This window comes from Neopelma chrysocephalum, unplaced genomic scaffold (assembly GCF_003984885.1).
Source record: "Neopelma chrysocephalum unplaced genomic scaffold, ASM398488v2 Primary Assembly neopelma1_43, whole genome shotgun sequence".
In the NCBI taxonomy this organism is placed as follows: Eukaryota; Metazoa; Chordata; class Aves; order Passeriformes; family Pipridae; genus Neopelma; species Neopelma chrysocephalum.
In genome coordinates, this window is record NW_020897702.1 from 14,846,587 (window position 1) to 14,864,872 (window position 18,286).

General features: G+C 43.4%; 1 protein-coding gene across 2 annotated transcripts; it reads left to right on the forward strand.

Moving 5' to 3' along the window:
- Window positions 1-251: 251 nt before the first annotated feature.
- On the forward strand, window positions 252-5,669 carry LOC113964768 (high affinity choline transporter 1-like). Of its 2 annotated transcripts, none has more exons than XM_027677410.1 (4): window positions 252-1,388; window positions 2,359-2,497; window positions 3,351-3,568; window positions 4,009-5,669. In XM_027677410.1, exons 3-4 carry the CDS (start codon window positions 3,407-3,409, stop codon window positions 4,576-4,578), a joined length of 732 nt encoding a protein of 243 aa, XP_027533211.1. In that variant the 5' UTR covers window positions 252-1,388; window positions 2,359-2,497; window positions 3,351-3,406; the 3' UTR covers window positions 4,579-5,669. The 2 variants fall into 2 exon arrangements, with proteins under 2 accessions (XP_027533211.1, XP_027533210.1); XM_027677409.1 differs by having other exon boundaries at window positions 3,444-3,568.
- Window positions 5,670-18,286: the final 12,617 nt, after the last annotated feature.

Consider the following 18,286-nt stretch of genomic DNA (forward strand, 5'->3'; position numbering starts at 1 on the left):
ACTATTGAGAATATTGTTATCTTTTATTTTTTCTTTGAAATTTCTGTGGAATGAAATAACACTATCATGATTTTTGCTCTAAAGTACATTCTTCTGAGTAGTGTCATCTCAGGACGAATGTGTAGTGCATCCAGCTTATCCCACTTCACAGCTGGTCACTACTGTGTTGTAACTAAGTTAAGTGTGCAGTGTTCTATATCTGAGTTGCCATTTCTAACTCCGAGAATTATTGAACTCACACTGAGGTTCAGCTGTCTTGCCAAGAACAAAGTTTCTTCCAGGCCACACTGTGTTATACCATAACTCTCTAGGGACACAGTATGATGAAAGCAAGGAGACCTGTGCAGACCTTACACAGGAATTTCTAAAATAACAATGACCTTTATTCTCAAGTCAAAGAAAGGAGTCCAACTGACGTGAATATGAATCAGGCTTGGAAATATATTGCAAGCATTGCTAATGTGAGTAATTCTTACTAATGAAATTGAGGAGTGCAGGTCTGATCCTGCAATCTTTGCTCAGGTCAGCAGTGCCTAGACAAGCAGTCCTGTTGGCTTCAGGGCTAGGCACTATACGTATTCTTTGGTTTAAATGAGATGGCTGCACATCTGAAGTCTAATATTTAGATGAAGGTGGGTGAGACTCAGCTCAATGCACAGATTAAAATAATATAGTTCTGGGAAGAGGCAATGAAGCCACCAAAACGAAAATGTAATCGGAAAAAGAACATATATCAACATGCTGCCTCACATGGCCAAGGACAAAAGTTTGTCTCTTTTTTAGCCAAATATGAGTCTCTCCCTACTGACATTTTCCACAGGATGCAGTTCAGAAAACTTTATGTCTCATGTTGGTAGGTCATTGGGGATGGGGAGAAGGTTATATGTGGCAATCCTCCAAGCTAAGTTCCTGTTACAGTCACACAGCTATCTTATGCCATTTGGGGTGCCCTAGGGGGACCTACCAGGCCTCCAGAAAGATGCAGGTGTGCCAAAGTGGATGGTTGTATCTGTCAGCTGTAAACAGATATCTTTATAATCTGGGACCTCCCAGATGGACAAACCCCCATGTTTAGGCAAGTGAATTTAGGCCCCGGTGTCTGGTTGGCTGCGTCATTCTCTAAGGTCCATTACATATGAATTCCACAGTCACTATATGGGTCTGATACACAAATACCATATTATTCTTACTTTTTTTTTCTGGAATATAAAACATGTCATCACTTCTGATAGGTGGTTACTTCTTTGTAAATCCAATGAGATCCAAGAATTATGTGACAGTGATGGACCCCATACAAGAAACTTACGGGAACATGATGGGAAGCTTACTCTTCATTCCACCAGTGCTAAGAAAGGTGGTCTGATTTGCAGCTATCCTGGCATCTCTGGGTAAATACTTACTTTTCTATTATATTTGTTAGTGTGGCACAACTGTCAGAGTATAATACACATTTGGGAATTGTGTCGTATTAAGCTGTGGAAGGTTGTGCTTCATGTCTCCTTTTGTGAGAGAAACAACCATTTCTTATTCCTGGAAAACATATTTTTAGGTTTAAAACAAATGACAGTAGTATATATTCGTTATAATATAATAGAGAGGTCTGTCAATATGAGTTTGTACCTTCTTCTTGCCTGTGGGAGAGCAGACAAAAAAAGGCAAAGTGCCTTGGCAAACGCCACGCAGCAATGTACCAGCAAGAGCAGAAAGCGAACATGGGCTGTCCCGAATTCTCACTCATTGCACTCTCTGTAGACTGCCTTTCTTATGTAATGTGGTGTGCTGGCATCAAAAAAATAACATAGCTGTATTTATTCTGTATTCTGCACATATTAAATCCGTCTTAAAATACTTGACTGCTGTTCTTTTCTGCAGGAGCAACAATGAGGGTCATCTTGGATATTGAAGGCTCTTTGACTATCATTGTCTCAGCATGCACTGTCATACTTTAGGGTTATGGGAGGTCTCTACTCTGTAGAGTATAATCTAGCTAAGTTTGTGTAGATTTATTTACAAAAGTGGTATTCCTGAAAAAATTCACTTTCCTTTCTTCTGTGCCTGATTCACTATTCCAAGCACCTGATTCACTATTGCAAGCAACCTATTTTTCAGCTTTCTCAGTCTGCCAAACCATTAACCTGCTTCCATTAAAATTTTACATTCATCAGAACGAAAACAAAAGAAAAGGACATCCTCAACCATAAGAAATACCATCCTCAAGAGTTAGAGCTGGGCAACATTTATGCATTTGAAATGAAAATTTTATAACACTAAAGATTATTATCCATCTGAATGGATGGATGATGCCCTACAGCAGCCAGCAGCCTGGTGAGTACCACTGGTAACATCTGAATATTTCAGGTGCTTGGAAGCATCCCATGGCAAACCTACTTCCAAAGGGTGCTCTCCACTGCCTCGACAGGACAGACAAGGCTCATCTCCTACATCTTTGCCATGGCCATCCTCTCTGTGCTCATTGGTGCAGTCGCAGCATCAACAGGTAAAACTAATTGTTGTCTCTGAGTAATTAACATGCTTTTGTCAAAAGTGATTAAAATGGGATCCAAAGAAGTCCTGATTTAGACTTCAAATTACCCAGTCCTGTGGCCCTGGCCACCAAGGTGAGTGATCTCTACCAGAAATATGGAGCCCTCTGAGGTTCAGTGCACAACTACCTAAAGACATTTAAACAGTCCCAAGACCTGTTTAAAGCTATTTCATTATGATAATATGACTTTTCATGGACTTTGTTGAGGAAAGTTGTAAAACCCTGTATGATACTATTTTAGAAGAAAGCTTATGCTTCCTTCTATTAATGCCTTTTGCATGTAAGACCCACCAATATTACTACAGATTGTTAACAAGATTCTGAAGAAAACTCGCTTGAAGGAAGCAAGAAGTTCAGTCCTGTAAACTCACAGCCTCCACCCAGGGGATCAGTCCTGTGTTGGTGAGCAAGGGTTGAAGAGCAGACATATTGCTGAACATTTAAGGAAATCAGTTGAAGTCACGAGTTCATCTGTCACTAGGGACATCAGAGCAAAACACCCTTCTCCTGTGACCCAGGTCTAGAGGTTGACCTTTAACTATCCCAATTCTGGAAACACACAAAGCACAGCTGTATCTAGAGATGCTGCAAAGGAAAAGGAAAATCTTTGATCTAGTGAGAGCTGCAGTATGCTAAGGGGAATCCCAAGAGATCACAAAAGAACCCAAAAAATTAATCTAAGTCCTAAAATACCAAGTGGGTCTCTTAGCCCTGCTGTGACTGGTCACTGTGATAAGGCAACTTCAAAGGCAGCAGAAATGTCCATGAAGGATTTATTGTGACTTTTCCTTGTTTTGTTTAAAAGACTGGAATCAGACAAGCTATAATCTTCCAAGTCTGCTCAAGTGAGGGGAATCGGCAATGATACTACCACTTGTTTTGCACTATCTCTGCCCAGCATGTATCTCCATTGCTGGCTTGGGAGCCATTGCTGCTGCCACAATGTCTTCTGCTGATTCAGCCCTTCTCTCTGCTGGCTCCATGTTTGCTTACAATATCTACAGGAAAATCCTGAGGAAAAAGGTACTTGGTTGCAGCATTCAGCAGTTTTGGCGTCAGGAAAGACAGTCTTGTTTCAAGACTATTTCTAATCCAGTCTGTGATTGGACGTATCAGTCCTTCAGCTTCTGAACTAATTCCTGGAGCTAGAGCTCCAAGCGTAAGTCAAGGGTGTTCATATCCTTGGTAGGGGTACCAATATCCATATTGGTGAGCTTTGCTCATTCTAATATGACTGGTATAAAATTTGGATTAACATCTTAATGGAAAAAGCATAAAACCATGACCCTTAAAAGTCCAGAGGGCAGCTCCATCTCCAGGGGTGCCTGCCTTGGGTGGCTTCTGGTAGCAAGTAGTGCCTGAAAGCATCAAGGGCTTGGTGAGCACCAGCCCAGGACAGGGCAGTGCTGGCCATCCCACCAGTAAATGCCATGACTTTTAATGCTACAATCTCTGTTTTACAGGCTGCAGAGATAGAGGTGTTATGGGCTATGAGGACCTCCATGTTGGTGTTTGGGGCTGGGGCTGCCAGTCTGGCTTTTTACTCCAGCTCTGTCCATGACCTCTGGTTCCTCAGTGGGGAGTTGGTGCATGCCCTCCTCTTCCCCCAGTTCCGCTGTGCTCTCTTCACTCCCAGCACCAAAACCTACGGCTTAGCTGCTGGATCCTTGGTTGGGCTCCTGCTGAGGCTACTAACAGGGGAGCCTGCCCTGAGCATCCCCCCTGTCATCTGCTACCCAGTCTGCTCCCTGGTGAACGGGATCTACAGCCAGGTCTTCCCTTTTAAAACATTCACCATGCTTCTCACCTTCAGCATGATCCTTGCTGTTTCATACTCGGCCAAGGTTTTATTTCAGAGAATATTCACCTCCTTCCCCACAGGTGGGATGTTTGCAATATCACAGGGGGAACCGCACCCTCATCCTCCTGCAGCAGATGGAGAAACAGAGGGGTTCACCAACCATTGCACCAGAAGAGAACCGTGGCTAAACGTGGGGCTTCATTTGAAAGGCCACTGTGCATTCAGCAGTTAGAGTATGGTACAAACAGCATAGCTCTTCCCTTTGCTCTCTCTAGTATGAATTATTTAAAGTCCTCACAGAGCAATAAAACCAAATTCTGTTTACGTGTGAGCTTGAAGTCTGCAGTGATTAAAGTCACATGGTGATGGAGCACACTCCTGTGGTGGTGACCCCAGGGCGGGCACCTTGGGCCCCGGCAGTGGTTGCTTCAAGGTGCTCTGGGTACCCCACCTGAAAGCAAAGCTATAAATCATGCTCCAACATTTAGGGCATTCCCAAGTCACATACTTTTCTCACCACAAAGGAGACAAATTAATGTTTAATAGATTGGATATTCTTGATTTAAAAAAAAGGTGGGCAAACCTGTTTCCATTACACAGCTAGAGGTTTAGCATAACTATCCCTGGGGAGAATATCAAACCTATAAAAACACAGATTACTGAGAGCGGTGCAACCACCACAGTAGTCCAGCAGTAATAACAGCTCTGCACCATTCCTTGTATGCTTTACAAAGCTTTCCTTGATACATCAAAAACTTTTGCTTATGCCTCTCCCCACTGTGGTACCAGGCCACACAGTCAGTGTGGATCCCACAGCCTGGGGATGTGTGAGACGTCGCCTCTCATTTGACCTGAAAAGGCAGAAGCAGATGTGCAAGATGAAGCAACAGCCCTTAATTATTCAATAAGCCACTATCTCAAAAATTTAATCTTTAGCTGTAAAATTAAGTACTTTATTAGAAATTGTTAGCCATAGAATGTATGTATTTTAGACTAAGCATTTTAAAGGAAGAGTGTTAGCCGTAGAATTCATGTATCGTAGTAAGGTTGGAAGTTCTCAAGGGAAAGCGCGTAGTTCGTAATTTCTTGTGAAGATTCGTTACAGGCAGAATTTTGATAAAACAGAGATGGTTCCTTGCACCTGTGAAGAGACTGATAAAAGTGAGAAAGAAGATGAAACAGGATTTAGGCCCTGAACCAGGTCCAGAAGGCAGGAAACCATGCCAGAACCAAGGAGTCAAGAGAAAAACAAGCAATTCGAGGGGGGCGTACTGTGGGAGAAAATGAGGTGGGATGGGTGAGGTAATCCTTGAATCTGTAATTAGAGGATGGTATAAAGTTATAAAACCTGTGTGATTTGAGGTGCATTCTTTGGGATTTTTTTCGATGCACCCGGTGCTGCAATAAACGTGTGTGCTTTTTCTATACTCTAAATGACTCTAGGGAGTTTCTTCTCCAATTTTTTGGCATCAAACCAGATGGAAAAAATAGAGGTGCCAGAGAGACTCTTGGATGAGTTTTCTCTAAAACACCTGGTAAATCACTCATGTGAAGGTGTTACTCCAGCACAGTGATAGGATGGTAAGGGACACACACAGACCGCTGTGTGAGAACTCAAAGGACTGTGATGACAGAAAGGTGCTAGAAACTAATCGTGAATCTTTCTGCAGGTACATGAAATCCCAAGGACAAGATCCCAAAAGATTCAAGCCACAGGTCAGAACAAAAAGCCCCTGATACCTTGTTTGCATAAATTCTCAATGGCTCGGAAGAGAAGGAACTCAGCTCAGTAGTGAGTTTGGCCTCTAGTCTGAAGTCTGATGGACTAAGAACATCCCACAGTGGGATGGGCCATTAAGATGTGAGATGAATTAAAGATTCAGGAGGATCCTGCAGCAGCGGCTCACGGACAGCTATCATTTTATACTTCCCTCAGCAGCTGTGCAGCAGCTCACCAGGGATCAGTTGCAATCCACCCACAACAGTCAGCAGGAATAATGTTCACAATACCTTTACAAAGTGGTTGTGGAAGCTGCTGTGCATGGAAACACCTGCACTGTTGGAGGGAAGATATTTACTGTCATAACCAAAATACCCTATAGCAGAGCAACTCACAGCCAACTGAGCTGCTGAGGGTGAAAACAATATGCTGTTCCATGAATTGCTTCCAGCATGTGTATGCACAAGGAGAGAAACTCCACTGGTGCCATGATGCACGGCTGCACCAAGGTCAGCGAGGAGCCACAAGTCACTCTGAACTATACCAAGGCAAGTGTTATGGCTCAGGAAGAGGACTGGCAGCTCTTTGCTGTAGATATGGCTTTGATGACTCTGCTCCCCATGGGGAGCATTCATCTCCTTTAAAATATCCATTCTCAGCAAGGTGGAGATTCTGCTCCCCATCAGATAAATATCACACAACCTTATGCTTTGCCCTAGTGTTAGTGAACACCTGGAAACACTTAGCTCCCCATGCACAGCAGTTCTGTTTATATGCTTTATTAAACCAAGACCAGAAATTCTTTTCTATGTTTCTAGAGACTGCCATGAAATATTAATTATAATGTGTCTAGAAAATGGGAAAAAAACCCTGTTTTGAAAACTAAAAGCATTATCATTTACAATGGCCGTAGGTGGTCACCCACTGAAATCTTCTGCACCCCAGTGATTTGAGTGGGAGCAAGTGAGGATGTGCTTAGCTAAGGGAGACACCAAAGCTGTCATTATCTTAGCACCAGAAGAACAGGGCTCTTGTTAAATCGCAGTTGCTGTATGCTGATTCAATCATATTCCCCTGTAAGATATAGGGCTGACCTTGTTTGGGGACCTGTACCTCCCCCTGGGTGGAGCAGACCAAAGCTGACATACTGCACTCGAACCAGGGCACAGATTTGCTGCATGGCCCAGTTGAGAGTGAAACTGATGTCCTCATGCCAAGATCAGCACTGTGCTTCCTGACCACAGAATCATACTATGGTTTGGGTTGGAAGGGATCTTAAAGATCATCTAGTTAGTTCCAAACCTCCTGCCATAAGCAGGGACACCTGCCACTAGACCAAGTTGCTCAAAGCCCCATCCAACCTGGCCTTGGACACTTCCAGAGATGGGGCAGCCACAGCTGGGCAACTTCTTCCAGTGCCTCACTGCCCACTGAGTAAAGAATTTCTTCCTAATATCTAACATAAACATACCCTCTTTCAGTTTAAAAACATTGTTCCTTGTCCTGTCACTATCTGCCCATATAAAAAAATCCCTCTCCCTCCTTTTTACAAGCCCCCTTTAGGTACTGGAAGGCCACAATAACATCTCCCTGGAGCCTTCTCTTCTCCAGGCTGAACAACCCCAACTCTCTCAGTCTATCTTCATAGGAGAGGTGTTCCAGTCCCCTGGTCATCTTTGTGGCCTCCTCTGAATCCACTTCAACAGGTCCATGTCCTATCTGAGCTGATAACCCCAGAGCAAGATGCAGCACTGCAGGTGGGGTCTCACAAAAACAGAGTAGAGGAGCAGAATCACCTCCCTCGACCTTCTGGCCACATCTCTTTTGATGCAGCGCAGGAGCCATCCCACGCAGCAGCTCTGAAAGGCAAATGCCTACATCTTGAGATACTTTTTCTCTACACTGTTGTGCTCAACTTCTCTGGCTGTTTCCCCGCAGAGTCCCAAAGTTTGACATTAAAGCCTTTCTGTGCTAACATGCTTGGCGTGGTGGACAGTAGATCCACAGCTTCCCGAGAGAGCGTCAAAGGACACTGCTGAAGAGCAGCACCACCACCATGTTACCACCCAGCGTCACCACAGAAACTCACAGAGACTTCAAATAGGAACACCTCAGCACTGTAAGGGGGCATACTCAGCCATACTCTGCCCTTTCAAAGCCTCCCTAAATTTCATACCACAAAAAATGCTCGGCTTTGTGTGAAGAGAGGAAAATGGCAAATACACAATTACTGTAGCTCTCCTGAATGTTTACCATTTTCCATCCTTTTATGACTCCCTTCTCAGAACATCCCCCATCAAGCTTAAAAAGAAAACATTAATCAAGGTCAGACAAAGTTTTGAAAGCAATTAGCTGCAAGTAAAATAAATATAAAAGTAATTCTAGCCTATACTTAATGACCAAATGCTTAGTTGTTCCAGTCCAGCACACCCAAAGTCCTTGAGATGTTAGATGAGGGAAAATGACCCAGCTCCCAGGAAAGCCTTCCTCTCACAGGAACTGCCTCCAGTTCAATATTCCTTTATTTTTCTTTCTCCCTCTTTATAAAAAATTCATTTGTCACTGGAGGGCCTCAGTTTACCTCTCCACATATGGATTTATCTCCTTTGACCCTTAGATGTGTCCATGCCAATGACTCTATTCAGTTTCAGTTTTCATAAACTTTCCTCAGCGTAGACAGCTGCTACCTGGTTTTGGCATTTTTTATGTTTTCTGACTTTAATAATACCCTATCTCTCATGTTTAACTAAAAAAAAAAACAAACAACAAAACAAACAAAAAAACCTAACAACCAAAAACCAACCAAACAAACCCAACCAAACCAAAACAAAAACCAACCCAAAACCAAAAAACCAACCCAACCTGCAATTTGGGAAGCATATGGTTTACTATGAGTTCCTGGCATCTCATCAGATCCTCACCAGACATCTTTAGATGTCTCATTTATGTAGACAAGAAAACTAGAAAGATAACACTACTGAAGGGAAATCTGCATCTCTTCCCTTTTTCACTTATTAATTTTTAGGATTTCCTAAATGTGTCCTCAATGGAATAACAATTGCATTCAGCAAGAAAGCAAACAAAAACATGCAGGTTTGCCAGACATTTCTAGCACTGCCAGGGAGATACTTCCAGGTGAACTACGAGCTGCATGGGGCCAGGATGAACCTCTCATTGTTTCCAAATTCTGTGCTCTCTGGCTTTTCCCCACATGCCACACACCAGTCTTGCCTTGCAGTTCTTAGACTTTGCTACAAATTCTGCTGCAGAAAACATCACCTCAGTCAGAAAAGCTTTTTAGTCTTCTAATAACTTTTCCTGCTCTAGACTACCACTGACTTTTGTGCTCTTCTAAGAAAAGAAGAATTGAAAGGCATTAATCTCCCACAGCAAAGCAATTGTAAATATGTTAAAAAAACCCAGATTTCTTTGCTGATCCTTAAAACTTCAAGATGATCCATCATCCCCAGGGATGGGAATGCTGCTGCATGGCTTTCTCTGCCCCCAAGTAGGGACAGGATCACCTTTGTGTCTGGAATTTGGGCTGTCTGGAATAACCAAAAGAAGTAGAACAACATCAACTAGAGTAAGGTTTCTACTATCAGATGCAAAAGCACGAACATCCCAAGAGATGTACAGATAAAGTTTTCCTGAATTCTGCTGGGAAATGTCTTTCTTCAACATTAAACAACCTCAAGAACAAACAGTCTCAGTTCTTTGGCCAAAAGGGCAAATGGTTGTGTTTTTTAAAAAAATCTTTTGGCAGGTCTCTTGCAGTACCTGTCTTGGCAGAGGTGTCCATTTTCCTCCTTCCCTCCTCAGTTTTCCTCCACCAGCTGTCTTACCAGACCCTGAGGTACTGTTGCACGAGTTCAACTTCACAGATCTCCTTTAAGCAACACACTTGACTGACTTGTGCTTTGCTTACCCAGTCCCTTGAAGAGGGACAGCATTTTAATTCATTCTGAGAAGGATTTTGAGATCTTTGGAAGAATGCTCTGCTACATATGGTGAACAGTCTTTTTGCATCATGTGAGAATTTCTGTCCAGAGCTGGAGGACAGTTTTCCCCATCAGTTTAATTCCCACACTGGACCAGTAGAAATTATTTATCTTTACTTTAGCAAGACTTTTAACACTGTCTCTAACAAAATCTTCAAAGGCAAGCTGATAAATTACAGGTTAGATAAGTGGACAGTGAGGTGGACTGAAAAGTGGCCGAACTGCCAGGCTCAGAGATCTGTGATCTACAGCAATGGTTTTGGATGCCAAAACCTAGTGTGACCCAGGGCTTAATGCTGGGTCCGCTACCGTTTAGCATCTTCACTAACGGCCTCAGTGTTGGGGCACAGCAGACTCAGTGAGTTTGCAGATCATACAAAACAAGGATGAGTGGCTCATTCAAGAGATGGATGTGCTGCCATCCACAGGAACCTGGGCAGGCTGGAGAAACTGATTGACCGGAACCTCATGAATTGCAGCAAAGTGCCAAGTCCTGCAGTTGGGGAGGAATCAACCAGACACTAAGGCTGGGAGCCAAGCTAGCAATGTGTTCTAGCAAGAAAAAACACTACCAGCCTCCTGGGCTGCATAAGGCAGAACACTGCCAGCAAGAGATGACTCTTCCCCTCTGCTCAGCCCTGGTGAGAGAGTTGAGTGAAGGACTACAGAGGTCATTAAGGATTCAGACCATATGTCATACAATGAGAGGCTGAGAGAGCTGGAACTGCTCAGCCTGGAGAAGAAAAGGCTCAGGTAGATCTTACCAATGCATTTAAATTTCAGGGGGATGCAGGGAGGCAGGGCTGGGGGAAGAAAAGCCAGACTGTCCTCTGTGGTGCCCAGTGAGAGGACAAGAGGCAATGGACACAAACTGAAAACCAGGATAATCCATAAGAAATGCCTTTTTCACTGTAAGTGTGGTCAGGCACTGGAAGAGGTCACTCAGAGAGGTTGAGCCGACTCCACCCTTGGAGATATCCAAAGTCAACTGGACACAGGTCTGAGCAACCTGCTTTCACTGACCCTGCTCTGAACAGGAGGTTGGACTAAAGAGTCTCCAGAGATGCCTTCTCACTTCAGTCTTTGTGTGATTTTGTGACCCTGGAAGAATACAATGACAGTCTCGTGGCACAACGTAAATGCCTTCAGTGGCAGCATCCCTTTGGTGGGCTGGGCTGGGACTCCTTTTAGATATTTCTCACTTTAGCCACTGGCAATAACAAACAGTTTCATCTTTGAAAGGTTTTATTTAAAGTTCTCATAAAGCTATGGGGTTTTTTTTTATTGTCATACAGTGGTCCGGACCTAAAATTGTCCACAATAACACAAGTCTAGCTTAGCTGGCTATATGAAAAACTAACAAAAGCTGGGATAAAAAGGCCAGAAAGGTCTGGATCATTTCTGTGGATATGGGTGTGATAAGAATTCTTCAATGCTTCTAGTGCCATTGTAGTTTATGCATGACAATGAGAAGAAAGATTCTAAAAATGTGGAAAAAATGCTTCCAGACTAAAAGAGTGTTTGGACTGGATTTTAGTCTGCTACCTCAAACAAGATGAAAAGCCTCTTGGACACTGCTTGGACAGGGTCACTCCATGAGGCATGGAGAGGACCTGGTGGACTCAAAGGTTATGTCTAAATGACTAAATGCTTCTGCATGATAGAGCAGCCCTGGCCCCTAAGCCAAATTGTAGATTTAATGCAATCAGGTGGGGGTGAAAAGTCTGCTGGAATAGAAGTGGAAGATTGCAGAAACTGGAGGAACCAAGTCTTGTCCAACCTCTGTCCTCTGGAGTCATCTGAGATGAACTGTCTCCAGAATAGCACTTGAATTTTCATTTCAAGTAAACCAGTTGGTTCACTCAAAAAAGGTCCAGAGAATGCACTAACATTCACACAAAATGGACAGTGAATGGTCTGGGATCTGGGACTGAACTGAAAGGTTGAAACATTTGCAGTAGACAGGCTTAAAGCAGCAAACACCAGCATCTGTGCAGCATTCTGTTGTTGCCTGGGCTGGCAGGATCCACCGAGTTACCCTGAGGCTTTCATTGTCTTGGTTTTCCTTGACATTTTTATAGTTCATCTGCGGAGCATCTGAGATGGTATCAGACGGAAATTTGATTATGAAAGAAAAACAATACCAAATCAATGCCATGTACATTAGGTAGATTAACAACTGGCTAACTGACAGGTTTGAAATGTAATTACAAGTAGGAAATTATCATCCAGTATCTGAACCTCTAGCGAGGTTGATTCTTGGCATCATGCAATTTTACTGCACTAACCAGTGACTGGGTAGGCAATGAGGACCAGTCCACACTGTGTGCTCAGCTGGTCAAATGAGCTGCAGGTCAGTATGGGCTCATGGACAATCTAATGAAGATGTCTATAGACAGATCAGGTGTATCAAAGTCTAAACTATTGGCTGTGTTGTTCTAAAAAGAAGGTCCAAGTGACTCTATGCACTCTAATGTGGAGATTCAAAGGAGATCAGTCTTACCCAGAGCATGCTTCTGCTACTTTATCTTTTTTTTTTTTTTTCTCACAGGCAGGGCTTATGACAACATCCAGTGCCTGGATGTTAAAACTAGACAAATTCAGACTACAAACAAGGCTCAGCATCTTAAATGTAAGATCCATTAAATGTTAGAACAATTTGCCAAGGACTGAGCTAGATTCTTCATCACTGAAAATCCCTGGCACAACTTGCTGGGCAATGCAAAAACCTGGGCAATGCAAAAACCTGGGCAATGCAAAAACCTGGGCAATGCAAAACCCTGATTTACATGACAAGAAAGGAGAAAGAAGTTTCTTGGGAAGTTGGAAGAAACAGGACTAGAAGGAGACATAGGGGAAATAGGACAGAGGCCGAGCTCACTGCTCCCCCAGTTACGCTTTATAGGCAAGAGAATGCATAAGCCACTGTTCGGTTTGTGCATTTTTATTTGGACTGTATCATTCTAAATATCGCTGTGGTGAGAATATATCCAGAATTATACTGGATAAAACCTGAGGGTCTACTGTCCTTCAAATTGAGTTTTGAGAAAGTACTAAACTGCTAAGAGAATTTAAGATGGTTTTTCCCTAATCACTGCTCCCTGGCACATACCGTGAGACATGCCTTATTGGGATGTGTTGAGTCCACCTGATCACCATTCTTCACAAGATTTTCTAGGGACAAATGTTGTTGAACTCGCCACCCAGATACCCAAATTGCAGAGATGTTTTAAATATTTACACTCTAGCACTGCGTAAGCTCAGTCCCCAGTAACACAAACCAGCACTTCCCTTGCAGAGTACACCCTTCCCCACACACTGAGTGGGGCCCTCCCAGTATCACCAGAAATGTCCGTACCAGGAGACACAGACTACCACCAAGCACCATTGCCTGCCACTTCCCAGTCAGATGGACACTTCCCCAAGTGGCCAGTGGCCTTTGGGCCCTGGAAAGACACCTGCAGCCCATCGCAGCTCACTACCCACAGCGTGACACTGTTGAAGTTGTTGGGAGGTCTTCTGCTGTTAGTGATGGTGATGTGTGACCTCCTCCAGAAGCCACCTTCCCACATTGTACTCCTGCAAGTTAGAGGTGAAATATCAATGAAGTTTCCATCTCTGATATGTTTGGAGCAGTTCCTAAATCCTCCACACACACAGGCTGAGGTGGGGCATAAGGCCAAGGCTATAAATGACATTGTGACATCTGTGGTGCTCCAGGAGGAAACCACCCACGATGCGTGTGCAAAGGTCTGAGCTGTGATTGCCTTGAGTTACCCATACTTGTTTCCATGGGAGGCACCATAATTATACCACCATTGCTCAATCACAGCTATTATTTGAAAGGCCACATGCCTAACATGCTTCACCAGTCATTCTGCAGGGCCAGATGAGCTGACCTTGACTCAATTTGCTTCAGTGCTCCATATTCCCAGCTGCCTTGCAGGCATTGTTCCAGACACAGGAACCAACACAGACAATGAGCCAACACAGCCTGTAGTGAGGAGCATCAAGCCTGGCTCTCTAGAGAGACCCTGTGGCAGCCCCAGCCCAGTGCTTCGGCAAACCCAGAGTGAGCCTAATCAGTGGTACAAAAAGAGAGTTTTGGTTTTGGCAGTTCAGTTAGACCCTGTGAGGACACTGTTGTGCTGACAGGGCAGGCCAAAGTAAATTCTTTGCACCAAATTTATGCCAAATGAATTGGAGAGGTGTTCATGTGATCCACATAAAAAGTGTGGTTGAGACTAAAGTGTGAATATTTAAATTATAGTTGATTTCAACTATACCAGCTTAATCACATCTAATCATTGCTTTGCTTAATTTTTACTCATGCTTAATTTTATTTAATTTCTCACTCCATCTGGACATATCACTACTCCTGCATCTTAGGAAGTGACCAAATTGAACATAGAAGACAGGCTTGAGCACCTGGGGCATCCTAAGATTTGAGATGATGGAAGCTTGTGCTATTCTGGTAGTGGAGAGGGTAGCATTGAAACTCACAGGAAAAAAGGGAAGACACAAGAGACCCTTTTGCATTTGCCCCTTTTTGAGATTGTTTTCATTCTGCACATAGTGGATAGACATGCCATTCGCTTTGCTGAATTCTGCAATTGAAAATATTCATACCGCTAATGATCAACAATGAAAATTACCATGGGTCAGAAAAATAGAACTAGAGTACCTTGGAAAATGGTCAGATGAATCTTATATGCGATAAAGGCTCCTCTTATATATTCTTTGTACAGTGTAACACTAACCAAGCCCTTTTCTAGGCAATAGACAATAACTTCAGACATTGATGTGAGGTGAAGGGTTATATGAATATGCCAAACTAGAATATAATTTTTTTTATTTAATTGGAAGGGTATTATTATTTTGCTTTATTTTTACCACAACGTGAGTTGAGTTGATCAGTGACATCAAGACTGGAGGCAGCTTGAGCTGCTGGTGGAGTTTACAGTCCTGAGGAATACAGGTCAGGTGAAGAGTAAAATCAGAACCCTGAATTTTAGGAAAGAAAAATTCCAGCCATTCAAGGAGTTAGTCAATAGGACCCCCTCGAAAACTGCCCTCAGGGACAAGGGAGTGGAAGAGAGCTGGGAGATCTTTAAGGATATTTTCCATAGAGCAAAAGAGCTCTTGATCCCCAGCTGTAAGAAATCAAAAAAGGAAGGCAAGAGAGCAGCATGGCTGAGTTGAGACCTACTGGCCAAACTAAAGGGCAAGAAGGAAACACATAGGCAGTGGAAGCAGGGACAGGTATCCCCGGAAGAGTATAGGGACACTGCCCAGGTGTGTAAGTATGGGGTGAGGAAGGCCAAGGCACAGCTAGGACTGTAGTGATAGGAAAAGGGGTAATGGTTTTAATCTGAAGGAGAGATTAGATTTAGATTAGATATAAGGAAGAAATTTTTATAGTGAGGGTGGTGAAACATTGCAACAGGTTGCCCAGAGAGGTGGGATAAAGACCTCCTCAGAGACTCAGGACAGTGAGGATTTATTTTCTCTGTTTTGGCACAAACTTCCTAGAAAAAAAAGTAATTTTGTGCTTTGGTTTCCCATTGAAGGAACACAGGGATATTACACTCCCTATAAATACAGAAGGAGGATGATCTTGGAAGAGTTTTAATGCCACAGCAGTGCCTTATGGACGAATGCAATCACCCACCTCAAAGGTGTGCTTAAAGTACCTCCAATTTGATAACAGCTGTTTCCAAATGTCTCCCTTCCACTAAGTATCTGTGCATTCTCAGGTACACATTTCTGCACCATCATTTGATTTTTTCCCCTGTTTTTCTAACCTGCAAACCCACAGACCAAATTCAAAAGGAGACTCAGGCAGTCCAGATAGCTTAAAAAGTGGAGGAATGCTGACAGACCAGAACAGACCATGGCCTCTCCTCTTACAGCTACTGATTGATTAGGAGTAAGAGAAGGGCTTTTCATACTGTGCCTCTGCCAAAAAAATAAAAGGCAAAAAGAAACCACTGACACGCAGAGTGCAGATTTGGCCAGATTCTACTTCAGATGATGAAAAAGCCTTTTTTTCATCTTATACAAGTGGAATTAATATTTTTTATACACCAAGACCTCACGATGAATGTTCTTTTCACTTAGAGAAGACCAGAATAAGCTAAGCCTGGACCACCAACTCCATGTGAAAGAGGAGGGGCCAGCAGGATGTTACCCATTTTTTGACTACTCCTATGCCTGGTGTACATTTCTGTTGCTGATTCAGAAACCTGTAGCTCTTTCCTGCTCTCTATCAGCTCACTGCATCAATCAAAAGCATCTCAAGGCAGTGGTGAGCAGCCTCTAGAGCCCCCTGACCCTGCAGATGCAATGTCCTGCAGCCCCTGCTAACATTTCTTTGCTCAGTTTTTTCCCATGGTTTCTTGCAGGATGAAATTACCTCTAAAGGGCTATTTCCTGTCTGCAGTCTCTTTAAATTTTTAACTCTGGTGTTTATTACATTTTCTTCAGCAAAAGACAAGGTCAAGCATTTTGTCAAGTAGAAAAAAGATATCAATGCAAAAGGGTGAGGGGAAAAAAAAGCAAGCCCTCTGTATAAAGTACTTCAGACTACTTATGCAGCATATTAGAGAGTAAAAGGAGCTTTCTGGCTCCTATCTGGCTGTTGTTGCAATTGTTAATGTGGTTTTGTTCCATTATTAATGACACAAGAAAAAGAAATCAGGCCTTCCACACAAAGTTGAGAGACTGTCATCTGACATCTTCCAGCAAGAAGGAAGGAAAAAATGCTTAAAATAATGGAAATAAGCAAAGGGAAAGGGAAGGGAAACTTAAAATACTGAGCATATAGCAATAAAATCTGCAGATATCTATAGCAGTGCAGGGATTGTGAGTCAAATCTCTTACAAGCCTTGTAAATCATTGACAGAGCCTGCTAGTTTAAGGCCACTTGGTAATAAACAAAGAAAAACTCATCTATTACAGTCTGTATTGTATTGCATGATATGTCCATGTTTCCTAGAACTGCTGTTTGACAAGCAGAGAAAAGTAAAACCAGTAGAGCAGCACTAATGGATGAAACATCTATAACCTGGAATGGCATATCATTAGCCTCATCTGGATGTGGTTGGACAGAACTTTAATAAAAAGCTTTGTTAGGAAAATACATCATGAATATGCTAAGGTAAGTAAAATCAGGAATAACACTCCAATCTGGCCTTCCTGTAAAATTACCCTGAGTTAGCTACCAAATTAGCAGTCCTGCAGAAGAGTCAGGCAGGATGCATGCCTTTGCTCTTACCTGGCAGAAACAGCTCCATTGCTGAAGCCTTGCACTGATGCCCAAGCACCAAAGCCCACAGCCTACACACCAGCTTATCCACAGCGCATCCTCTTCATATTCCATCCCAACAGCAGGAGATACTTGCTGAGATTCATCCCTCACTGCATTGGGGGTGCTGAGAGGCAGGCAGAGGCTGAGGGAACTCAGAGGGGTCAAGCATCAAACTTAGATTGGCTGCTAATCAATCATACAGCTATCATCAGTACAAGACAAAATGACCTCAGGTTGTGGTAGGGGAGGTCTAGGCTGGATATTAGTAAAAATTGCTTCTCTGAAAGGATTGGAACAGGCTTTGGAACAGGCTGCCCGGGAAAATGGTGGAGTCACCATCTCTGCAGGTATTTAAAAGACTGTAGATGTGGTATTTAGGGATGTTTGGTTTAGTGGTGGACTTGGCAGTGCTGGGATAACAGTCAAGCTCAATGAACTCAGAGATTTCTTCCAACCTAAATGATTCTGATTCCTTGAAGCCAAGTGATTCTCTCTGTAGTAACTTATTGATTGGGCTGCACCTCATGGTCCCTAGCACCAGCTCCCATGGTGCAGCTTGCTATGGACACACTCCTCCACAGGCTGCTAGCAAGAAGCCTACCCTGAAAATCTCCCCTGCCCTCCGCTGCTCTGCTTCCCTGCCACCGGGCTCGCACCCTGCCCAAAGCACTCACCCATTGCCACCATTTCACATGCTGAGACAACCACCTCCCTTGACTGGCTGGTGATGCTTTGCTTGATGCCAGATGGGATGGAAGATAAGCAATTCATAGCCTGCCTCTGAAGATTAAGTGCAAATGCACTTTTGTGCAACCCCAGCACCATGGCAGGCTGAAAAACCTATGTGAGATTATATATTTGGGCAGTACATCCTCACTGGCCTCTCTCCCCCAGTCCCTTTATCTGACTC